General features: G+C 37.7%; 2 protein-coding genes across 2 annotated transcripts in view; one reads left to right on the forward strand and one right to left on the reverse strand.

Annotated features, from left to right (window-relative positions):
• The window catches only part of PIBF1 (progesterone immunomodulatory binding factor 1), a 117,553-nt gene extending 114,525 nt beyond the window's left edge, over positions 1 to 3,028 (reverse strand). The window contains exons 1-3 of the mRNA XM_065643125.1: positions 2,888 to 3,028; positions 1,428 to 1,743; positions 510 to 610 (exon numbers count right to left, since the gene is read on the reverse strand). Of these exons, the coding sequence (XP_065499197.1) occupies positions 510 to 610; positions 1,428 to 1,679 (353 nt within the window). The 5' untranslated portion in view covers positions 1,680 to 1,743; positions 2,888 to 3,028. The remainder of the gene's footprint in view (positions 1 to 509; positions 611 to 1,427; positions 1,744 to 2,887) is intronic.
• An 84-nt stretch (positions 3,029 to 3,112) lies between these two features.
• DIS3 (DIS3 homolog, exosome endoribonuclease and 3'-5' exoribonuclease) lies at positions 3,113 to 24,590 on the forward strand. The gene is made up of 21 exons (XM_065643138.1): positions 3,113 to 3,381; positions 5,720 to 5,877; positions 6,603 to 6,796; positions 6,912 to 6,985; positions 8,127 to 8,294; positions 9,220 to 9,384; positions 10,320 to 10,433; positions 10,522 to 10,659; positions 11,744 to 11,890; positions 13,126 to 13,242; positions 14,057 to 14,158; positions 14,720 to 14,784; positions 14,883 to 14,967; positions 15,582 to 15,709; positions 16,207 to 16,293; positions 17,306 to 17,462; positions 19,117 to 19,331; positions 20,368 to 20,536; positions 21,086 to 21,244; positions 21,628 to 21,750; positions 24,266 to 24,590. Exons 1-21 carry the CDS (start codon positions 3,148 to 3,150, stop codon positions 24,353 to 24,355), a joined length of 2,889 nt encoding a protein of 962 aa, XP_065499210.1. The 5' UTR covers positions 3,113 to 3,147; the 3' UTR covers positions 24,356 to 24,590.
• The last annotated feature ends 670 nt before the right edge of the window (positions 24,591 to 25,260 follow it).

Below are 25,260 nucleotides of genomic sequence, written 5' to 3' on the forward strand. Positions count from 1 at the left end.
AATGTGGGGTTGTCATATGCAGGGACAGGAGTTGGACTCGATGATCCTTGTGGGTCCCTTCCAACTCAGGACATTCTGTGATTCTAATTGAAAGCATTTCTGACCAATAAGCAATCCTAAATGGAGGTGCTAAGCATTATCCCCTTACCTTTCCCAAGTCACCCAGGCTGCAGGGTTATTAAAAATGTCCTTTAAGTTGATGGAAAGTCTGCCTCCTCTACCTACTCCTTTTGTTCTTTACTGGTTTTAAGAACTCCAAGTTCCTATTAAATTTTGAATCCAGGTAACAATAAAACCTAAACCACAAACTTCCGCAAATGAGAGCTTACTTCAGATTTATTTATACATAAATTGAATAAATTCCATTTTTAAGATGGAAATACTAATATAATCTGCAAAAGAAATCCTACTCCTGTAATTCATAATCATCACTTTCCATTAACTACCCATTAATCTGAATTCATATTAATAAAGTTATTAAAGATTAAGTTGTTTTATTTCCATCATACCTAGCATCTTCCTGCTGTAATGCCAGCTGACTATCCAGTCGTAAAGACAACAGCTGCTTTTGATGGATTGCATCATTAAGCTTCTCTTCTAGCTCTTCAATCTAAACACAATTACAAACATAAAATGAAGAAAAGAAGTTACCTTAGTAATTTTAAAAATATGTTTGACACTAAGAACAACTTGAAAGAAAAAAGTGGAGAGCCCAATGCACTGAGAAGTACAATAACAATAGTCTAACAAGAACTCTATGCTAAGGCTTCATAAAATACAACATAGATTTTGCTCTGATGAAGTAGAAATAAAAAAGACTTAGTTCTACAATTCATCTTTTTCAGCCAAATAGCTACTTGTTCAGCTGATTTCAAACTAGGCTTAAACTGAGAACAGCAAGCCAATGAAAGCCACAGTTAGCATACAGTAGGTTGTAAATGTGGACAGCACACAAATGTGGCAAAGCTTTTACACCTTTCTTAATTTCATATCTTAGTGGAAACTGTGCAAACAAAACATAGTATCAGTATATTGGTATAGTCTAGACACATCTTCATTAATAGGTCATTGAGTAGCATACAGATGACTTTCTAGTGTTCCGCAAGTTCAGGTTAAAAGCTCTATTTAAGTTGCTTACATCAGTGACAAAATTATTCATCATTTCTGAAAGAATACAAGTCTTTTCCCTTTGTTTTTGGAAAAGGAAAAACAAATTCAATCTCCCTTATCCATTTATAATACGTTGGACAAATCAGCTATGTTTTACACATCTTTGTTTCCTCCTTTTCTCATTTAATAAAAGGCAGCCAAGTAGGCTTCCAGTATGTAATTCACAGGAATTCTTTTCAGAATGGAAGCTGCTACCATACTCTAAAAGCACGAGAAACAAGAAAAGATTATACAACAGAAGAAGCAACATTTCTTACCTTGGTTAAATATTCTACTTTCAAGTTGTCAATCATCAAGTTTTTCTGAGACAATTCTATTTTAAGCAGCTGAAGATTATGGAGCAACTCCTTCCGCTCGATCAGCTGCTTAGTGATTTTAACAGTACCTTCTCTTTCTTCAGAGGACGAAACATCATCGGTTGGTATTGTGGTTTCTAAGCTAATATCTTCAGACTCCAAGGAGCTAGAAATGTTTACTTTCCTGATTTCCTTAGAGCTTTTCTGTGACATTTTGTTTCACTATTTGTAAAGCTTTTCAGAGTTGTACTTCAAGACAAGCCCACGGAAGAATCAACTGCAAAAATCAAAACAATTAAATGAAAGGCATTATGTCATTACAAAAAACTAACCAGTTAAACAAAACCACTAATCAATACTTCTCAGCATCATGTGGTTATATGTTTTTGCTTACCCAAGAAAAACATTTCAAGAAGCTCAGAAGAGGGCGGTTGCCTAAGGACTCTATTTTTAAATAAGTAACAAGGGTTTTGACTGCAATATGCTAGACAGTGATGCGAGTCAAGCTTACTAGTAAGATGTTATAGCTCTTATAAATAAAGATGTGCACCTGCCATTCGCATTGTCAGAAGAGCATGCACCAAGAACTTATGAGACCCATGAGGCATACAGTGCAGGAGAACATCCAATAAAGGGCATAACAACACTAGATAGACAGTAAAGGAACAGTTTGATGTCCACCTTTGTCTCCTCTGAAGAAGTAGCTCCTTTGCTCTTACCAGGCTAACTTACTTAATAGTCACGCATACTTTTACAGCCACTTGGTACAGATCAGAGCTTTTACTTAAGAGATGCACAGACGTTCGCTGTTCAAAGCCCTGCAGGGAGAGGAGATGCTGCACCCGGAGCCCAGGCCAGCGCCAAGCCGGGCTGCCCTACTGCGGGAGGGTGCGGGGCCCGAAGGGGACAAGGGGCAATGGGTACAAAGTGGAACACAGGAGGCTCCACTTAAATATGAGAAGAAACTTCTTCACAGTGAGGGTGCCAGAGCACTGGAACAGGCTGCCCAGGGAGGTTGTGGAGTCTCCTCTGGAGACATTCAAAACCCGCCTGGACGCCTTCCTGTGTAACCTCATCTGGGTGTTCCTGCTCCGGTGGGGGGATTGGACCAGATGATCTTTTGAGGTCCTCTCCAATCCCTAACATTCTGTGATTCTGTGATCCTCCCGGGCCGCAGCCGCCTCCACAGGGCAGCGCCGCCGGGCAGCTCGGCGGCGGCGATGCTGCTGCATCCGCCGGACGCCCAGCTCTGCGGAACGCAGCGAGCAGCTGCCCAACCGGTAACGGCACACAGCGCCGGGACAGGGGAGGGGGGGAGCGGAGCCCGGCCCGCCGATCCCCGCGCACGCCGGGCGGGGAGGAAGGAGCCCGGGCAGCGCCACGTACCGCGGCCCCGGCCCCGCCAGCCGCTCATGCCTCACCTCACCCGGCGGCCGCCGCCCCGCTGGCGCACGCGCGCCCTTCCGCTCGCCTCAGGGCGCCGAGGCGGAGGCCGCGCGGCGCCGTCACCACGGCGACCGGGGAGGGCCTCCGCCGCCGCCGCGCGCCGCTTCCCGCGCTCCGCCGCGCGGCACCATGGGCCAGGCGTCAGCGGCCCCGTCCAGTCTCCGCCTCCTCCGTCTCTTCCCGCGGTGCATGCCGGGAAGGCGGCGGGGCGGCGGCGGCAGGCGCGGCGCGCGCCATGCTGACCTCGCGGATGTTCCTGAAGCGCACGCGGGCGGGCGCGGTGGTGAAGGTGGTGCGCGAGCACTACCTGCGCGAGGACATCCCGTGCGGCGCCGCCGGCTGCGGCCGCTGCCCCCCCCGCCCCGCCGGGCCCGGGCTCGGCCTGGAGGCCCGGCCCAGCGGCGCCGCCAGCAGCCTCTGCCCCGGCCCGCACTACCTCCTGCCCGACACCAACCTGCTCCTGCACCAGGTGAGCGGCCGCCGCTTCGGCGGAGACACGCGCCTCTGGGGCCGGCCGTGCCCCCTGCGGAGCCCTGAGCCCCGCTTCAGCCTTGATTGAATCCGTGTGGGTGGGATGCGCCCTGCTGCCGTTAGGCGTGGGGTTTAGGCGTCGCTCCTGGACGGGGCGGGTTTAGCAGTGTGCTGTCTTCCCGGTGTTGCTTATGTCTGCCTGATCCCTGCCTAGGTTGTCTTTTCTTTCCCTGCCAGCTATTGAGGAGGCCTTCAGCTGGGTCTCTTTAGCTTGGAGAAGAGGAGACTGAGGGGTGACCTCATTAATGTTTATAAATATGTAGAGTGTGAGTGTCATGAGGATGGAGCCAGGTTCTTCTCGGGGACAACCGATGGTAAGACAAGGGGCAATGGGTGCAAACTGGAACACAGGAGGTTCCACTTAAATTTGAGAAGAAACTTCTTCTCAGTGAGGATGACAGAGCACTGGAACAGGCTGCCCAGGGAGATTGTGGAGTCTCCTTCTCTGGAGACATTCAAAACCCGCCTGGACGCCTTCCTGTGAAACCTCATCTGGGTGTTCCTGCTCTGGCAGGGGGATTGGACTAGATGATCTTTTGAGGTCCCTTCCAATCCCTAACATTCTGTGATCACCAAGGTTTGCCTGGTTTTAGGCTATATTTGGGTTATATATTTTGCTGCCTGAACAATAGAAATAAAGAAATAGTAGGGTTTTTGTGTTTGTTTGTCGTGGCCGGATATGAGTATAGAAGGTCACACAAGGAGAGTGAATAGACCTTGAAGCAGTGATTGGGATCTCCAGGTAGTCACTGAATTTTCCTGCCAACCTCAATTTCCTGTTGTAGGTTCAGGTTCTTTAAACTGTGATGTTGTTTACAGGTAATGAGTGAAGGGCTCAAAATCATCCCCTGTACAATTCTGGTAGCATGGGATGAATTTTACTTTGCAGCCCATCACTAGTTGTGCGAAGGCTTGAGTCTGAGCAGTGCAGACAGTAGAGCTCCAGGCTGAGAGGCAGTGAATTCCCAAGCTTGATGTTTGACTTTTTTTTTTTTTTTGATTGCTTTTGAACACATCTGTGGGAAGTAGAATAGCTCTGTGCAGATATTGGAGACTGGAAGTAATTAATGAATCCTAACATTAATTACTCAGGAGAGGGGCACAACACTCACAAGTTTTAGTAGGTACTCATCCCAAAAGTTGTAAGTAATGATTTTCTTCCCAAAGCAGCAAGTCAAAGAATGTTTTCAGCCTGTTACCCATGGACTTCTTGGTGTCTGTTGGCAAAGTTCATATACACATACTATAGACCACTCAGGTTGTATGTCAGGGTACACTGCTGTGAAGCGGAGCAGGGGGGAATTAGGAAGTCTTGTTAACAGTAGGAAGGGGTTTTGCCTAGCAACTGGAGCAGGATTGCAACAGTAAGACTTGGCCTGATAATTCAGCTTGTGCATAGAATAATATTGGATTTCTTGCCCTATGAACATAGCTCGAAATCTTTTAGGTCATCTGAACATCAAGTGCTGAGAACCTTGGTCTGGCATTGCTTTTAATTCTTTTAGCCATGCCCTCTAGAGCCTTATTGCTATCTCGTTTTGGAGATGGGCTTGCCCAGTTCCTTGCCACAAGCTTAGAAAATTAAGCTTACCTTTTTCTTCTGACAGGAGCATAGATTTTTGTTGTACATTTTTCTCTCTTGCACACCACAGCTGTTAGGAGTTGACATAGAAAAGTGTTGAAAAATTCTTAACAAATTTCCTAAAAAAAAAAAAGTCTTTGAAAAGGTGAAGAGCAGTTAACAGAATTCCAATTGATTTGAATCTGTGGAAATTAAAATTGCAGTGCAAGAGTGGGGTTATTTTTGGAGAATTTAAGCTTACACATCCACAGGCATGTCTGTATTAGCTGTGTAACAGTGATCAGATGCTATTTTATGGTTTGCATTGCCCTCAAAGACATACGCCAGGCAGCCTTTAAATTATGTTGGATTACTGCCAAATTGTGTGTAGATGTATTTTGTTTATAAAGACTAAAATTTACAAGAACACATCTTATGTAAACAAAATTTCTAGTGTACACTAGTGTATTTGGTGGAAGTCACAAGAAGTCCTTATCTTGATTTCAGCAAAATTCAGGTCACAGGCTAGAAAATCCTATTTGAACTTTTTGCCCACAAGCAGGGGGAAGCAGCTTAATATACTGTTCAGTTTCCCAATGGTGAGAGAAAAAGGCAGTAGTGCAACTCATTACATATTAACCAAACAAACATTTGAAGTCCTGTTATTGGATAGAATTAAACAACAATTTCGATTAATTTCCATTTTGTTCCTCAGATTGATATACTCGAAGATCCTGTTATTAAGAATGTCATTGTGCTACAGACAGTCTTACAAGAAGTCAGGAATCGCAGTGCACCAGTATACAAGCGAATTAGGGACGTGATTCAAAACCCTGAAAAACATTTCTATTCTTTCACCAATGAACATCATAGGTAAGGTGTGCAATATGGTGTAACAAAATTGTACTGATTTCTAATAAAAGACATGGAAACAGACTGGAACATGTGAACTAGGAAAAAAAAGATAGACTGGGGTGCATAGGACTGTATTCTTCTAAGGGATCCTATTGGGAAATAGTTGCATGTTCCAGGAGCATATATATTATGAAAATGTGATTAGAATATTGAGTAACGTTTACAGACAAGACTGTTAACTTGAGGAATGGAATAATGCTTTTCCATTTTAGTGTCTCTTTTAAGCATATTCCAGTGCTTTATTAATATTGCCAGCTAAGTCTGTAGCAGAATTAAAAAATCTGTTAGGCAGCTATGTAAAACAGAAAGTTTTAAGAAATGAAGATGCAATTAATTTGCCTTTTTTTTTTTTTTTTTTTTTGCTCACAAGTAGTTTCCAATACTGCAGTATTGTAGTTCTAGGAATCTTGATTCCATAGTGCTAGCATCTTGAATGTAGTCCTCTTCAAATGTCAGTGGGAAAGCTGTGTTAGAAATTAGTGCTTCCTTCCTATGTTTCTTTACCCTTCTGTCTCCTGACCCTTCAGTGGCCTACAGAGTGTTACACATTATAAAAATTGGTACAGCAATGATTCTTTTGACCTCACAGTCTTGATCTTGTTTTTCTGAAAAAAGATTTAAGTATGGATAGATATTGGGATTTGCTGTGTTTTGTTTCCCCCCCTCCCTTGAAATTTATGTAGAGAAACATACATAGAGCAAGAGCAAGGAGAATCTTCCAATGACCGCAATGACAGAGCCATTCGGGTAGCAGTAAAATGGTACAATGAACACTTGAAGAAAATAGAGGATGAGGAGAAGATTCAAGTTATCTTTTTAACAAATGACAGAGCTAATAAAGAGAAAGCTCTAGAGGAAGGAATAACTGCTTATACATGTAAGTGAAGTGGTATATATGTTTAACTTGTTGCTCAGATAAACAATCTCAGTATGTTTTCATACCTAAATCCTTTGCATCTCTTGCATAAATATTTATGTATGTGCTTTTGTAGGTGAGGAGTACATAAAAAGCTTGGTAGCTAATCCTGATCTTGTAGATCGTCTTGCTTGTGTATCTGATGAAGGGGTATGTTTTTATTTTCTTTTTATAAAATAAATCACAAATGGTTTGCAGTATATTATTGGACAACATATGTCAGGCTATTAGTATCAGTTTAGAATATGAGGACTCTGGACTTTACGCCATTTTGGCAATATAACTTTTTGACAAGAAATATTGCAGCTGTTTTTTACTGCTGCTTATATGCCAATTAGTAGGTATCTAGTTATTTATAGGAACCTGATATTTATAGGTAACTGATATGAAGATAAAAGTAATAACACTTGGTTGAAGAAAGTGTATAAATATTAGAAATAAAGGAAACAAAATGAAAACTATGAAAGTATGTATTGCAGACCATTTAGATCTTTGTTTTCTGTCTATTATTTGAAAGTTTTTGTTAACTTATTATTGATTGAAAGTGTTTTCTATCAAAAGTTCTGATTTTTGTGGTCAGTTGAGTTGACATAAGTGCAGGCTGCAGCTCAAAGATGAGCTACATCCTCTTCTATTTCCTTGTGCTTTAAGTTTGTCAGTAACCAGACTTAAATTTTCATATAAGTTTGATATAGCTGAAAAATAACACCACCAAAAAATGGAAAGGTTGATTTCATCAGCTTATTCTAACAGAATGGAGTGGGACATGCGAGCATGGGAAGAAAGTGGAGGGGTCAGCTGATCTTTTCAGTAGTTAGCTGTAGTTCATTCCATGTTAACTAACTGCTCCAAAGTTCAGGGACAGTAATGTGTTTTCATAATGTTCCATATATCTTACGGTATATGCTTACACTATGTGCTGTACTCTTTACTATGTAGTACTTTGCAAATATTTTATTCACTAAGTGTATGCGTAGTCAGTATATCCAAATCAATGTAAAATTGTATGTCACTTGCGCAGTACCTTTTGAGTAACTGCAGGCAAACAGGAAAAGAAAAATAGGCATTCCTAGAATTGTCATGTTTCTGTGTTCTACACACTTTTTATGCTTCATTAGAAAAATACTTCTTAATAGTAGTTTTTCATTATTATGTGCATATTCATACCTAGTTAAATTTTAAGAGTTTGCTGGCTTCAGTGTCATGTTCCTGACCTTGCTTTTGTGGAATAGTTATGAATACAAAAGACTGAAAATGTCCTTTATTTTTTTCTTTTTTTTCCTAATTAAAGAAAGAAATAGAAAGTGGAAAAATAATTTTTCCAGAACATATTCCTCTTAGCAAACTGCAGCAAGGAATAAAATCTGGTATTTACGTCCAAGGAACTTACAGGGCAAGCAGAGATAATTACCTTGAAGCTACCGTTTGGGTTCATGGAGATGCTGAAGAAAACAGAGAGGTGAGTTTTTCATTTTGACTTCATGCTGTGAACTTTAATTAGCCTCAGTAATGACTTAAAATGTAGTTCTTTCATGGTGATATATGTTGTTAAAAGGGAGCATTATACTATTTTTTCCTCTTCCATGTTTTTCTGACTTTTTTGCTTTGCTTTTGTTTGTTTATTTATATGGATATAGACTACTGAAATGTTGACTATGCTCTTTCTGAAAAGAGAATAACGTGTTTAAAATGATAATTTGTGCTTCGATAAAGTAATTGATAAAATAAAGCTGAATCCCAGTTGTTAATAGTTTTTCAATTGACTCAAATATAACACTTTTTCCTTTTTTTAAAAAAAATTAGTTTGAAATATACGATGAAAGACAGAGAAACAAGTTTGTGGGAGGATTTTTAGCAAAACTGTGGTGAGCCCTTGTGGGGCTCTCTTGCTTTATTTTCCCTGGTGATGAGTAGAGTGGCTGTTCCCCTCTGAGCAGTTAACCAAGCTGTGCCTGCTGGATTTGCTGTTGGTGCAGTTGTACAGACGCTGTTTCCAAGGAGCAGCAGTTGCCTCCTTGTTCCCTATTTGTGGTGGCAGCTGGAGGTGCTTCTCTAGCTCTCAGTATCTTTTATTCCTATCTCCCAGTAGTCTGTGGACTCCTCTAGTCCGCAAAAATAGAAGGATTGTCCGATATTTAAAAAAAAAAGGTCTGTGGAAAGCATCTTATTTTTATAGAGGCAATTGGAATCCTGAAGTAATATCATCAGTACTGGAAGAAACCTCGGCAGAGGAAGAAAATGCCTCACAAACATTCCATAAAATGTTCTTTAGAGTGCAGAGCCTCTTATACATGGATACTCTTCTATTATACTGCTTTGATTTGAGTCTTCTGTTGCTATCATGAATGTTTGCATTTTCATTTTTCGTTTTCTAAAAAATCCAGATAATTATACAGGGACTGAAACATTTAAACCGAGCAGTTCATGAAGATATTGTAGCTGTGGAGTTGTTGGCAAAAGATGAATGGGTGGCACCATCCTCGGTGGTCTTACAGGATGATGGCCAGAATGAAGATGACATTGAAAATGAAGAGGAGAAAGAAAACATTGTATGAAATAAGTTATTTTTTACTTAACTCATGTTAAGAGAAAGATGAAATCTGCAATAACCTGCCAGTGTTGTTAGGCTTTAGATTTATACATGTTTTTTATACTGACTCATAAAGGCTATTGTGAATATGGAAATTATAAAACTTAATTGTAGTCCTAAAGTTGCATTAAATATATGAATACGTATAAAATGGATACTTTAAAAAATTGTAAATTAATCCTAATCAGAAATTCCCATATTAGCTTTGTTAATAAATCTAAAAGTTATTGAGTGGTAGTCGGGTAATAACACAAAGCCATATATTGATGTGCAGATTAGGATTTGTTAGAATAGGAGCAGATGTTGTATCACAGTGACAGTCAGCTTTTATAGGCAATGCATACATTTGGAAACAGTTGTAAAATATTCTAAAGCATCTTGCATTCTGCTTAATGTGCATGCAGTGTGCACCCATGTATGCTCTGTCCAACACATAATAGCATTTCTTGAGACACGTGATCTTCCCATTGAATTCCATGGGAATGATTTTTAATAACTGTGTTTACAATTAATGGAGAATTTTCAAGCAACATAAAAGGGCTTCTAAAATTATAATAGCTTGGAAAAGAAAATGGAGATAGTTGTGGAGTAAGCAGAGACAGTGGGACAAGGTAATGTCTCTTCAGAGTCTTTTTCTGCTGTTCTTTGTTTCTCTGAAACAATGTCCATTTAGAAAACAAAGCTAGCAAAGTAGTCATGTTGCACACTAAAAATCTTAAAACTCATTCAAAGCACAGGGAGACATCGTTCTCTTTATGAAGTCATGATAGAATTTACAGCCCTGTAGTGACACATAGGTTGTTACCACCGAGGTTTGAGATACATACGGTAGTCAGACACGTTAATGTGAGCTCAAAACATTTTTGTGGTTTTAACCTCTATGTTTTCCACCAGCTGAAGACTTCTGTTAGCAAGGACATGCTGAGACCTACAGGAAGAGTAGTGGGCATTATAAAACGAAACTGGCGACCGTTTTGTGGCATGCTTTCCAAATCACAGATCAAAGAGGTGAGGAAATAATCAAGTTATTCTAAGTGCATATTTTCTTTTTTCCTTTACTTAGAAATTATTTCTTCCTTTTTCTGGCTGTTAATAGGCAAGGCGCCATTTGTTTACACCAGCTGATCGCAGAATTCCTCGCATTCGAATAGAAACAAGACAAGCAGATACACTAGAAGGACAAAGAATAATTGTTGCTATTGACGGTTGGCCCAGGAATTCCAGGTATCCTAATGTAAGTTTAAGTGTTCTCTTCTGAACTTCTATCTGTCTGATTTTTATGTGTTTATTAGGTAAGATGTGTATTATTACCTGCAACGCTGAGTAACTTGAAAAAGCGTTGACATGAATTTTAAGTTCTTCGAGTGCTTTTCTTTCATGGTTCAAATTTAGGAAGTGCTTAAATGATTTAGTTCCTCTTACCCCAAAGAAACGGATATGGGTTATATTTAAAAAGCTTGGTCCACAGGTTCTGCGGTGAATATACATGTGCTAGCTAAGGTACTTCAGACTAAGTAGGGACTGCCTTGTTTTAGTCCAGGTTCCTAGAGCTGTGAACCTTTTGCGGTGGTTTTGCTCATCCACACACTGATCACCATCCTGGCAAGTAGTTTCAAACACATTGGACAAATTCAGTCAAATTGCCAGTGGGGCAGAGTTACAGGTAATTAAGTTCTTAAAAGTTCTTGGTAAATAAACAGAAGGATATAAGAGGAATTGAGGACAGTAGCTTCAATTTGTGTTGACCACTAACTGAGTTTTAAAGAGGCTGCTGTTGGCTTGTGTAGGAATGCGTAGCTTGTAATGAATGAGAGTACAGCTGTCTCACCCATGTTAAGAGAAATGAAAGGAATTTGGAATATATGGAAGGAGTGTTAAGATAAAGACAGCATTACTGGGGAGAATGAGAGACATGAGAAAGGCAGTAAAGTTAATTGGTGTTAGGAAGTGGGGTATGGGGTGCAACACAAACCCATAGAGAAATTAGACGTTATTAGTTTTGCTGCTTATGCAGCAATGTGTTTTCTTTCCCGTAAAAATGAACTGCTATGTTTACAATTTTTACAGTCTTAAATATGGCAAATTTAGTGCCATTCTGGGAAAAGAGGGGGAAGTACAAAGTTCAGACTTAATCAATTAAATGTTTGAAATTAAATTGCTCTCCTAAAGATGAGAAAGTTAAGTGAAGGAGATTACTCCTTCTGTGTAGTTTAATAAAGTAATAACCTATGAGGTAATGGTCTCAAATACTTATTTTTGAGGAAACAATGCTTGATGTGTGTGTGTATGTATTTCAGTGTATGTATATTGTTTCTCAGGGTCATTTTGTAAAGAACTTGGGAAGTGCTGGAGACAAAGAGACTGAGACAGAAGTTCTTTTGCTTGAACATGATGTCCCTCATCAGCCTTTCTCCCAGAGTGTCCTTAGTTTCTTACCAAAAATGCCATGGAGCATTACAGAACAGGTAATAATTTTTTATTTTGTTGTAGTCATTACTCTGCCTTCTCCTTCACATCAAACTGTGACATTCTTGGATATCCCAGTGAACCAAAAAAGAGGCAAAATGTTGTCCAAACCCATTTTGTCTTAGGGTAGACTTTCAGCTGGATTTCCTATGGAAACAAGGCCTCTGCAAGTTTTTAGGTTTTGACTAAAACTGTGTTTCTTAGGGATAGAAATTTTAAGATAAAGATCATATTACAGGTTTCATTAAGAATATATAAGAAGGATTTTTCTCAAAGGAGACTACAGTTCAAATAATTGTAAGATCATGTCTTAGAGTTTCTTATCTTGCTAAACAGCTTTGTGACTAAATGTGGCAGCCTATGTCATTGCTAAAATAATTTGAGGAGACTTTCATATATCCCACTATAATCCAGTAAAGTAGTTAGAGAAACTGGTGTTTGCAGATGTTTTAAATGCTGTTAGTGAACTTCAGGTTCTCCTCAGTAACTTAAATAGGAGAAGTGGTTGCTTTAGAACGTGTGGGAAAATGTCAGCATGATATGTTTTTATCTTGGGCTGGGTTAATATTTTTTGTTTTGTGTTGGGCCGGGCTGAGTGTTTTTGTTTGTGAGTTTTTTGTATTTTAATTTCTTTGTGCGGGGCTACTTTTATTATAATTTATTACTGACTCCTATTTCTTTTGAACATGGAAGCTGAAGGAGGGATCTTTGTGTAAATTAGCTGTCTAAAAGTCATTTGTCTAGTCTAAGATACCTATCTGAGATCTTTTTGTAGCCATGTTACAAAGGTAAATACCTCTGAACTGTGCAGTTCCTTTCAACTGTCTAGATATCTAAACCTTAGAAAGCTAAAGTTAATTGAGAGCAGTCATATCCTAAACAATTTGTCCAGCTGGACATCTGTCAAAATTTCGCTTAAAATATCTTGATTCCTGGTCCTGCTAATTCTGAGATTGTGGGTTTATTCTATTTCTCTTTCTTTTTGCTGTAAAACAGAAAAATTCTCAGTAATCGATAATCTTCCATCTTATTCTATCACTGCGTGTCTGCTTTTATCTTATTACTGCAATATTACTGCAAATCTTGATGTAAGACAAAAAAAGCAGCTCTCTGAAAATATTTAGTTGCTTTGGAAGGTCTTAGGCAAAGTGCCTTTCTTAAATGATTGTTTTTACTTTGATATGGAAGGTGTTCTTGAAAACAACTTCTTTGTTTGTTTTTGTTTTAATTTCAGGATATGAAATATAGGGAGGACCTAAGGCATCTGTGTGTTTGTAGTGTTGATCCTCCTGGCTGTACAGATATTGATGATGCATTACATTGTAGAGAAGTAGAAAATGGAAATATAGAGGTATTGTTTCTTTTGTTTTTTAATCAAGTCAGTCATTTCTTTATTTACCTCTTCCTTTATTTTACAAACAGTGTGGTACTGGTAGTAGTAAATGACATGAGCAAAGCTACAAATCTGTTGTAAAACAAATCAATGTTTTTTGTACAACTGTGAGAGAGTAATAAAGAAAGGGAGTTGATTTTGCATTATATCAGTGTCAGAACTGGGAATTTAATGTTGTCTAAATTCACCTGCTTTCTGCTTATTTGGCATGGGAAATTAAAATAGAATTTGTTTACTCTTTCAGTTTAGTATAAACGTGGATATCTACAGCTGGAATAAGGAGCAGTCACTAGAAAAAGTGAAGCTACTGCTGTGCTGCCTAAGGCATGAGAATTTTATTTAAAAAAAAAAAAAAAGTATTAAAAAGCTATAGACTTAACACCAGCTCTCTATGCCCTTATATCTGATTTAGTTAGGCTTTCTTTGTTATAAATTAATTTGTAATTGTAATAGCAGAGTGTGCTAAAATAGAAGGTCTAGCAAACAAAAAAAGCAAAACCAAATTTTCAGTGAGCCTTGAAGATGAAAGAGACTGTTTGAGCTGCCCAGCAAGAAGAGTTGCATTGATAATGCGTATAACTTTCAACTAAATGTATGCATGCCCTTATTTTGCATAATTCCTGCAACTGCTCATTTTATTAATATCAGTATGATAGGCATTAATTATTCCTTCTACTATTGAATATAGGAGCTGCTGAAGGGAACTGGTAATAGGTAAATTGGTTTGTAAATAAAAACTTGAGAAAGTTTCAATGTGATGCTTGTTTTTTAGGTTGGTGTACATATCGCAGATGTCAGTCATTTCATTCGCCCAGGAAATGCTTTGGACGAGGAGTCAGCAAAACGAGGAACAACAGTATACCTGTGTGAAAAAGTAATTGTCTTCTATATAGAAAGACTCTGGGCTGCACTTAATTTGTCTAAGACTATCAAAATGAAGGTGCTTTCTGTCATTCAGCCTGCACAGCAAGGGAGAACTTTTTTTTTCTTCTTATTTTTTTTAATCCACTATCTAGAGAATATCCGTTTCAACTCCTGGTTGATGCGATAATACCATGTAGTTCTGAAACTGGAGTACTGTTTTCATATCTCTCTGCAGTTGCAAAATTTAGCCTTGTTTTGCCTTTTCCATTGTTTTTTCTTGTGGTAGCAAAATCTCTTATTGTTTCCTATGGTTCGTATTACAACTGTGCACTTAGTCCTACTTATTTTAACTTATTTCTCACAGACCACAGTTTCTTTTCGGGAATAACTTACTAAAAACCTGATAACTAAAGTGAATCTGGGAGTGAATTCCCTCTGAAGTAGCTTACTTTTCTTTCTGAAATCTGAGCTTTCTTAGCAAAAAAAATAAAGTAATTATTATTTCCAAGCTTTTAGTATATTTAAAATATGTAGTTATAATTACTCACTATTTATATTCTTTATTTTGCAGAGGATTGATATGGTTCCAGAGCTACTTAGTTCCAATTTATGCTCTTTGAGATCTAATGTGGACAGGTATACGTATACGATTCATACTTGGATCCTGACACTAAACTCCAAATGTTCTTTATATGTGGATTTTAACAGATTTCCCATCTTTCTCCCTCTCATAGGCTTGCATTTTCATGTATATGGGAGATGAACCATAAGGCTGAAATTCTAAAAACCAGATTTACGAAGAGTATTATTAATTCCAAGGTTAGTCACAAACATGTTGTTATACTTCTGAAAAAAGCTGGTCACCTTTTTATACAAAAAAGAAGATCAACAGAGTTGATAATAAAGTTTTCTTCTTTCTGTTTATTGATTTCTATTTTCTTAGAATTAGAAAATGATGTGTAAATTCTAAACATAAAGTTTTATTCTGCACTGCCCCTTTAAACGTCTAAGGCTGCAATTTTTTTTGTGTCGTTACTTTGTTATATTTCATTTAAAAAGCATAAATGTATTGACAAATATATTGGACATGGTTGGTATACACCAGCTAGTCATAATTTTCAGTTAAATTCACTGGACTTTGTAGGTGTTTAACATATTTCTGAAAATTAGACCTCCAATGTATAAAACACGTTTATTATCAGCACAAAAAACACTATAAATGCCTGGTATTTCTTAGTATCTTGCACAGATCTGTATTGTTTTGTTCGGTTTTCTTTGAGAATGACATGCATTTAGGTGTTGAATGTAAAGCTTTGTGTTATTGTGAACCAACTTTGACAGGAAGCTGCGGTATCAGAAAGACAGAACTATATTTTCCTTTTCAGTATTGAGTCATGATCGTGATCTCTTTTTTTTTTTTTAACCTCTTCGAGGCTTCTCTTACATATGCGGAAGCACAGATGAGAATTGATTCAGCAGCTATGAATGATGATATCACTATCAGCCTACGTGGACTAAACAAACTAGCAAAAATTCTGAAGAAGAGAAGAATTGATAATGGGTAAACCATGCAGTGTCCCTGTTACCTTTTTTCCCCCCTTTTTATTTATTTTTTTCTTCTGGCTGTTTTTTGCAGTCAAACTGTATGATGGTCATCTTCGTCATTTTTCCAGTGAAAATCTTTTGAATGAGAAGTGTTTTGCCATTTTGATTTGCATAAAAATGACTGTCTTCATTTCCCCAAAAATATAAACTCGAAATGTTAACTTTTCCTTCACAAGATCAATCAATATGGATTTCTTGTAGTCATTATGAAAGCACAACCAGACGAGTAACGTTTGAAATTTTAGGAGCTAACATTGATACATGTCAGCATAATAATTTCTGCTAATTTGAACATTAATTTCACAGTCTTATTTTAAATTTTGCTAATTTTTAAAAGTTTTGCTGATTTTCAATTACAGTTTGGTGATAAACCCGGATGTTGCATACAGGCTTGTAACTCAGCTTCTGTTTCTGCTTTACTGTCATTTGTTAATATCAGTTGCTGTCTTCCAGAGCCTTGTTGCTTTCCTCACCAGAAGTTCGTTTCCATATGGACAGTGAAACTCATGATCCCATTGATCTCCAGACTAAGGAGCTCAAGTATGCCTTTTATTTTCCTCAATTAGTTAATTTAGGGCAGGGAAGGAATTAAAAGCATGTTTAAGTAGCAACATTTACGTAACAGTTTACAAAGTTAAAGTAATAGCGCAGGAAAATCATGGAATCAGAATGGTTTGGGTTGGAAGGGACCTTAAAAATCATCTAGTCCAACCCCCCTGCCATGGGCAGGGACACTTCGTACCAGACCAGGTTGCTCAAAGCTCCACTCAACCTGGGCTTGAACACTCCCAGGGATGGGGCATACACAACTCTGGGCAACCTGATCCTAAAAAAGATAATTTCTCTATTTTACTGCACTATTTATGAAGCAAGTTTTGAACTGTATGCTTCATATATGAACGTTAAGTCTTTACTACTGATTTAATGGGGCACTAAAGTCCAAGCTCTCTACATCCCACTGGCCTTTTTGTGATGTTCTTCTCCTGGTGTTAACAAAGGAGAGAAAGTAGAACTTGGAGTTCCAGATGACTGAAACCTTAAGAACAACAGAGCAGTTATTGCACATATGTTAAGTCATACAGACAGTATTACCAAGGGGTTGTAGAAACAGAGCTACTGATTTGATTTTTGAAGCTAGATATTTACTTTCCTACTATTTAGTTTCTGTTCTAAAATCTACTCTCGGTTATGTATACTGTTGCAGCTTCATGATGTGCAGCGTAGTGCTTTCAGACTTCAAATACACAATATTTGAACAGTACTCTTAGAAACCAGGAGCCTTATTTTTTGGTCTTTCAGGGCATTTTAGGAGCACTTTTCTTTAATACAATTTGTTATTTTAGAATAGGGGTTTTTTCCTTCTCATTCCGTATTTGAAACTTAGTAAATATTTGGGTTTAGTCTTAAAAATGTTTGCCTAATTGTATAAATGTTCAAAACCATTAGTTAATGTTACATCATGTTATTAGGGTGGTGCAATGTTTCTTCATTAGGCACTCTAAATATATAATTTAATGCTTTTCTAACAATACAAAATATTTTATGTTGACAGAGAAACAAATTCCATGGTTGAAGAGTTCATGTTGCTTGCCAATGTCTCTGTAGCACAAAAAATTTACGATGAGTTCCCAGAGTTTGCCTTGCTCCGGAAGCATCCTGCTCCTCCCCCATCTAATTATGACATCCTTGTGAAGGCCGCAAAGTCCCAGGCAAGTTTGTACCATGCTAATTAAGTTAATTATAAAATGCTGTATTTTCTCTCGTTTGGCCACTTAACCAAGAATAAGGTTTGGAGAGCAGTATTTCGAAAGTCTAAACAGCTACACTTCAAAATTGTTGGTACTTGTAGCAAGATATGTGTGCCTGCAGGTGACAGGAAGAACCTTGTGCTTTTTAAAATCCCTTTCTTAGGTAAAGAAAGCAGATCACTCTTTAAGTCTTTTGTAGTTTAACATTTGCGCGCTGTGAATGTTCCTCTTCTCCAAGCCACGTGTGATTTTTTTGAGCTAGTTTTTGGCTTCAGATCACATACATTATTGATGTACTTAAAAATTGGTCAGTCACATCAAATAACATGTCTCTGTTAAAGTCAGGAAGTAAGAAAATGTGTTCCTATGTGTTTGTAGTTTCCATCCTCTCCTTAGATCAACTAGAGGTTAATTTAGCCTGAAACAAGTCTGATCTAATTAACAAGTCTGAACTGAAAAATTATCTTTCCAGTATCAGGTTCTTTTATTTGAGCTAAACTTTTAAAAGTCAAGTTTCTAGACAGTGCGATATGCATTCATATTTCATTTCCCTTCAACTCGTCCCTTCCCCCTTTTATTTTCTACAAGCAAGCAAGAAACTCCCAAATTCTATCAGTGTAAGATTAATAGATGAGCCCAAACCCAGACCATTTCATTTTCCACTGCTGTAAAAGTGAAATAATTATCATGATTTGATTTTGTACTCTGAAAATTATTTTTCAAGTACTGTTTTATTTGAGAACCTAAGTTCCTGTGCATAGACAAACATTCTTTTAATAAACCAAAATGGCTTTTTACTACTCTGACAGGACCATCACAACTGGGTATTTATATGCTATATTTTTCTTACACTTTTAAAGTAAATATCTGATTATTTTACCATGATACAGCATAATTTGATTTTTAGATTTTCTAGGCATACTTTGTTGTCAGTGGTGTACATGAAGGAAAGAACATTCAACTAATCTTGTGATGAAATTTACTTTGTGTAACTGGAAAATAAAAATGCATTATTTATTTTCACTCTACCTGAATTTTTATCAGGGAACACTGGCAAACAAGGAAGAAACTTAATGTTATACAGTACTAATTTTACAAATCACTTTTCCAAATATAAGTTTTAATTTGTGGAGGAAATACAAGAAGGCTGACTACACATTGTGCTTGGATGAGCATGTTTGTGTAGCATAAATACTTCTTTCTTGTTTGTTTTTTTTTTTAATTATTCCTTCTGACTTATTCAATAAAGAGGTGGAAAAATCAAACCAAAGGAAATAAAAAAACTCGTTAATGTTATCATAAAGTGTTTCTTAGTTCTGAATGGATGTCTCTTCTGAATTCCTAGGCTACTGACTTAGCTTTTCGTTGTTTGCACAGATCACTAGTAATAATGAGGGAGGGATCTGTGCATGGGTGGACTTTTGGGGTTTTGTTTGGTTTTGGGTTTTTTTCTTTGTTTTGTTGTTTTTGTTTGTTGTTTGTTGTACTAGTGGCATTCCATTAAGTTATTAAGTGTGATACCTGTGCTAGTTCCTAAAATCAGCATGGATTTCTACTTATACTCTGTTGATGTTTGCTAGTAATACGTGATTTAAAATTTTTTTTTCCCCTGCAGAATTTGGAAATTAAGACAGATTCAGCAAAGGCTTTAGCTGAATCATTAGACAAAGCTGAATCTCCAGCGTTCCCCTATCTCAATACGCTGTTGCGAATTATGGCCACTCGCTGCATGATGCAAGCTGTTTATTTCTGCTCTGGAATGGATAATGACTTTCATCACTATGGTTTAGCCTCACCTATTTATACCCACTTTACCTCACCCATTAGAAGGTACTTTTATGAAGGTTTCAGAGAGCCAGAAATGACATATTTGTGGAGAAATTCTGTTTTAAATTCTGGTGTTGTCCATTTAAAACAAAACACTAAAAGACAGTAGTGGTTTTACATGGTGATCCACCTTCGTCTAAGCACTGTCTACGACTGCTAAGCTCTGATGAAAATTTTTTAAAGACTCATAAGAGAAATACATTCCTAATGCATATCTAGTATAGAAATGCATTTTGGGATCAGTTAGCATTGTATAAGTCAAACAGAGACTGAGGCTGAGGTTGGCCAGTCATTTTTCAGGTGGAAGCTGTGTTAAAATTTTGAGGAGACTGTATTTTAAGTATTAAAAACATTGCTAGTTTGAAACTTGCTATTGTGGCTGTTGCACTGCAATGAAATCGTACATCTTGGAAAATTAGTTGTTTTTTTCTTTTAACCAAGAAGTGTCTAAGTTTCGAGGAAAATAATTGTAGTCATGTTTGCTCCTTGGAAACATTGCAAGTGAAATCTCTTACAGGTAGATTAAAATTCCCATGCATTTGTGTGAATAATTCGTGGAACTTCTAGGAGTCCTAATAGTAAATTTTAATTGCTAACAGGTGTGTTAAAAAGTTCTAATAAATGTTACATATGTTCAAGTATGATTATGCTTTGCAGATCAATGGCATTGACATACCATTCTACACCAAATTTGTCTAGTTCATGGGAAAGGGAAGAGGGAGCGGCTTAAGCTGCCATGGTGAAACATCATTCTTTAGGCCAAAAATAAAATTCTGTTTCTTCTTTCTAAACATTCAACAATACAGGCTCTATTGGTAGAACATAGTAAATAATTTCTCTAAAAAACAGTACAGTTCATTCTGCCCCTGCAGAGTGTACCTTTGGTCATCAAAAGAGAGTGATCTTGAATTAATACAGGGGTTTATCAGCAGACAAAAAACTTTTTGATTGATAAGTTTTCTAAAACCAAAATTATACTCAAACTTTTTTTAAAGTTATGTTTTGATATGTCATTGATCATTTAATCTCATCTTTGCAGGTATGCTGACATTATAGTACATCGACTTTTGGCAGTGGCCATCGGAGCAGACAGTACTTACCCAGAACTTACAGATAAACATAAACTAGCAGATATGTGTAAAAATCTCAATTACCGACATAAAATGGCTCAATATGCACAAAGAGCATCTGTTGCATTCCATACACAGGTGAGTAGTTCTGAGATGTGAGGAGGGAGGGAACGCTGCATTGTAGCACAAAATCAAGTCTGCAGGAATGATTAAGAATAAGGGATGCCTCTTTGAGGAAAAGCTTCAACATTGCATTGCTGGTTCTGAAAAATGAGGAATAATGGCATCTCGAGGGTTCTTTTTACTTGGTGTTTTTTATAAATATGATGAATGCTTAATACTACAGTAATGTTATAAACAGCTTCTAGAATTTTTTCATTGGCTGTGAAAATACGGTATGTAATTATCACTAAGTATAGATTTGTATTTGAATGTTTTTATTTTTTTTAAGCCAGTGTGTTTGTAATCCAAAAGAGAATCATAGAATAGTTTGGGCTGGAAAGGACCTTCAAAGGTCATCTAGTCCAATCCTTCTGCAATGAGCAGGGACATCTTCAACTAGATCAGGTTGCTCAGAGCCCCGTCCAGCCTGGCCTGGAATGTCTCCGGAGATGAGGCATCTACCACTTGAATGGTAGCTATTCTAGTGGGCTTTTTTCTCATTCATGTATTCTACTTTTGTTACAGCTGTTCTTCAAAAGCAAAGGAGTAGTGAATGAAGATGCATACATATTATTTGTAAGAAAAAATGCAGTTGTGGTTCTGATTCCCAAGTACGGGTTAGAAGGAACAGTCTTCTTTGAAGAAAAAGATAAACCAACACCAAGACTGGATTACAACAATGAGGTATGTTTCATAAGGTTTGTTCTTAAGTACCTGTATTTTTTTACATGGTAAGTGAGCACAATGACTAAAATCTATTCTGGTTGGATTTAGAAGGGTAAGAAAGGCTTTTCTAAATGCAGATTTATTGATCTATAGTAGTAGTGCCACTATGGTTTTCTAAGTCTAAATAAACAAGTTCTGACAGGAATTGGTTTCTGTAATAGATACTACTAATACCGCAAAAATGTATATACCACATATTATGACACTGAACATTCAGGACAGTAATTTGTGTTTGTTTTTATTGATGCGTAACATTAATAATTTCCTGCAAAAATACTTATTTGTATAAAAACATAAGACATTGTAAGCAGTGATCATTTATACAAAATTTGAACTTCCAGGTACCATCACTTACTGTGGAAGACACAACATTACGTGTATTTGATAAAGTTAAAGTGAACGTTACGTTAGATGCTTCCAACATCCAACATCAGAAAATTCGGATGGTGTTGGTAGAACCAAAGGTAAGGCACAAGATTTGTGATTCTTAGAATCATATTACTCTTCAGTAATCTTTAAAAAAATCAGCAGATGGTAAAATTGAAATTTAACGTGGAAGAAAAAAATAATTTAGCAGCAGATTGTAGCTGTTGCTTTATATCTATTCTCATTAAAACATGGATCCGCTTTCACTGACTGTTGAAAAGAATAAAGGGCTCTAAATTAAAATTCCCTTCTGGGCCCATTAGGGATATTTCCACTGATGGGAAAGATGATGATCTGCTGAAGGTAATGACTTTTGAATTTCACGGTTCTGTAATCAAACCTCCCTTTTGAAAATCTGCCAAAACTCGGTGGGATGATCTTTTTGCTCCAGTAAATGATGGTCTAATTGTAATGGGTGGCTCAGAAGGAAACGCTGTATTGCTGCCTGTAAATGGCAGTCCTTTCTTACCACTTCCACAATATAAATATTCTCTCTTAATGATGTTGTAAGAACTGTAATAACATAATAACTGTGTCTCTAGTCTTAAGACTTTTCAATTCTAGCTGCTTAGTGCATCTGGAACACTGGGGTTTCCACATGGTGTCACACCTCAGGCCTGCTGAGTACTTTGCCTGCCATTACAAGACTGTCCTTTCAATGTTACATGTGACTTTTTTGGTAAACAGATGGTTGCAGTGATATCCGTAATGATGGCAGAAAAAGAAAAGCCAAAATAAACAAATCCTTGTTTATACAGTCAAACACCATTATTTCTTTTTTCTGAGAAATCATCTGTTTCCCAACACATGTAAATATTTCGTACTAACTCAAGTTGAAGGCAGTCTTCATGATTTCAAAGAGGGAGAGAAGATAATGAAATCTGTAGCAGAAAGAAGCCTTGCGTCCTGCTGTGCATTAACATGCTGAGCTGCCTGCTGCTTGTGCTCACCAACTACTTTGTCAGAGCTGCTGTTGTGGGCGTAACTCAGGAGCACTCCTGTTGCAATGACACTTTGTTCCTTGAAAATAGACACAAAATAAGGCCAATGCCAGCTGATATTATTTTCCTTCCCTTCTGCTTCTTGTACTGATTTCTGTGAAGGTCCTTGCTCTACAATGAAGCAAATACCATAATTTTAGATTATCCCTTGACAGAGGAATGGCTGTACTGGTTAATCCAAAATACTGTCACCCTAAACATCAGGTACTAGTCCTCCTTGCTGATGAGGAATGAGTATAGGAGTAAGATACACATACAGTGGTCATTCCCCTTCTGTCTATTCAAAGCTTCCAGCAATTTACAACTTGAGTACTGTCTCACCCAGAGACACACATCTTTGTGTTCAGTAGATAGTCTTGTTCTACTGTTTTTAACTGTTCCTTGAAATTCTGTTGATAAATGACATTTTTATTCTAAGTCTAATACTCCTCTTAAATTCCATCTCACTACTGAAAGCATTTTACCTTTTTGCAACCCCCTTTAGTAAAATCTTCATTAAATTCCTTATTATTGCTTATGTAATGCATTTTAAGGCTTGGGGTTTTTCTACCATAGCAATGTTGTTTGTTCTCACAGCCCCTGATACTCCTCAGCATGTCATAGTTACTGCCACTATCATTAGCTGACCAAAACCAACCTTCAGCTGATGGCAGTGGGTTGTATTCCAGTATAGGTGCCTGTGTTACGCTAATGCAGTTAAATGATTCTTCCACTAGTCTATGCTGTTGTCACTTTCACATAATGTATAACCTGGTATTAAAATTGTAGTCATCAGCTTCCTGGCATCAAGCTTCTGAGGTGCCTGTTACCTCCTCTCATCAGACATGACCATTTGCCCATAGACTCCAGTGTAGAGGAGCAAGACGTGTGTCTGGTCTTGGTCCAGTTGTTCTATGAACCCTGCATAAATGAACTGTTTCATCAGCCTGCTTCACTCTGGATGCTGCTCATTTCCATAAAGAAAGCACAACACACTTCTTGATGATGTCTTCCTCAAGGACCAGTCATTCTCTCTAAGTATGCAGGCTTTTCTTTATAAGGCAAAGAAGGAACAGGAATCAAGTCTCTTTTCCCTTTTTTTTTTTTCCCCCCCAAAAGTTCTTCCAGTTTCTACCAAAGCTAAATGCCTTTTTGCTGCCCGGTATCCTGAGCTTGACAGGAGCAGCACTTCAGAAAACACTGCAGTGGTGACTGTTTTAAAAGCAAAATGGAAATTGTTAGGTTTAAGACCCCTTGTGACCCCTTTCACTTGTATCCCCTGCCTTATAAGCATTTGTTAAGGCACAGCAAACAACTGAGAATGTGACAGGTAAAATCTGGTGCAAAAGGAACTGCTGACCATGCACTCAGAAGAGGTGCTGCTGCTTGTATTTCATCTTTTTCCAGGTTTTACTTCATCTAAACCCTTCTTTAGATGACCACTAACAGAATTTTCTGACGGAGACGCAGTATTTGTAAAAGTCCTGTACAAGTAAACTAAAGTTTTATCAGAATAGTATAAACTAAAATTGAGTTAAAAGTGTACTAACTTCTAATTCTTTTCTTACTGTAGATACTAGGAAATGATGTGCCTGCAAATCTGTCTACAGACATAAGCAGCAAGAATGAACCGGAGAAAAAGAAAAAGAAGCTACAAAAATAGCTGGATATTAAAGTTTACAGGAAGTCATGGATGAGTTAGTTGTATTTACTGTTTTTCCCTATGGGCAAAATGCTAGAAACAGATTGTTTACTTTTAAATACACATTTTAATAATTTGTAACACTGACTTTTTTTTTAAAAAAAACCCTTTTTATGAATATATGTAAGCAAGAGAACAATAGTTTTAAAACCCAGTTTATGTCTACAGTTTTGTCTTGTGGGTGAAAATAAATGTTTCTGCAAAGTGAAGAAAGAGTTGTAAAATTTTTTTTTAAAACAGCCTTAAGGCCATTCAAGAGCCTGACAAAAGTCAGTCTTTTCAGTCTTCACCAGCCCATTCTCTTTAGCACCTCAGGTAACTGTGCTAGTTACTGGTCTTAAGTGCTAACAGAACTTACTCTTGAGAAATAAATTCCACAGACTTATGCTTCCTTCTGGCAAAGTTCTCTCTCACACCAGATTATCTGCATATCATGCATATATACACACAGCTAAAGAAACTATACCAGAAAAGTACATTAGCCTGCCTTAAAGCAATTTAAAATTGCTGCTTAGCCTCTGATGAACTGCTTTAAAAAAAGGATGGAAACCATCAATTATATGTATTACACAAAAATCCACAAGTAACTACAAGTTTTGCTGCAAAGAAGCTGGGGAGTTAGAATTCTGAGTTAGAATTCTCAAAAAGACCACAAACATTTTTTGCCTTGAATTGCACTGTTACAGTCAAGCTACATCCTTGGGTAATCACTGGGTCACAGTTGATCAGGACATGACTGTCACTTGGCAATACTGACTCAGCTTGCTGTATGCTGTCATTGTGAATGATTGGATCACATTTATCAAGTACATACTTAGAGCAAAAGGAGACAACATGTTTAACTGATTGATGTTTTAATCCTGTCA

Source organism: Caloenas nicobarica, chromosome 1 (genome assembly GCF_036013445.1).
Source record: "Caloenas nicobarica isolate bCalNic1 chromosome 1, bCalNic1.hap1, whole genome shotgun sequence".
Classification (NCBI taxonomy): domain Eukaryota; kingdom Metazoa; phylum Chordata; class Aves; order Columbiformes; family Columbidae; genus Caloenas; species Caloenas nicobarica.

Coding starts and splice junctions, on each gene's coding strand:
- DIS3 (XM_065643138.1), top strand. CDS start 3,148: ATGCTGACCTCGCGGATGTTCCTGAAGCGCACGCGGGCGGGCGCGGTG. Junction 6,797..6,911: donor AGGAATAACTGCTTATACAT/GTAAGTGAAGTG, acceptor GTGCTTTTGTAG/GTGAGGAGTACATAAAAAGC. Junction 14,968..15,581: donor AGAGTATTATTAATTCCAAG/GTTAGTCACAAA, acceptor AACCTCTTCGAG/GCTTCTCTTACATATGCGGA.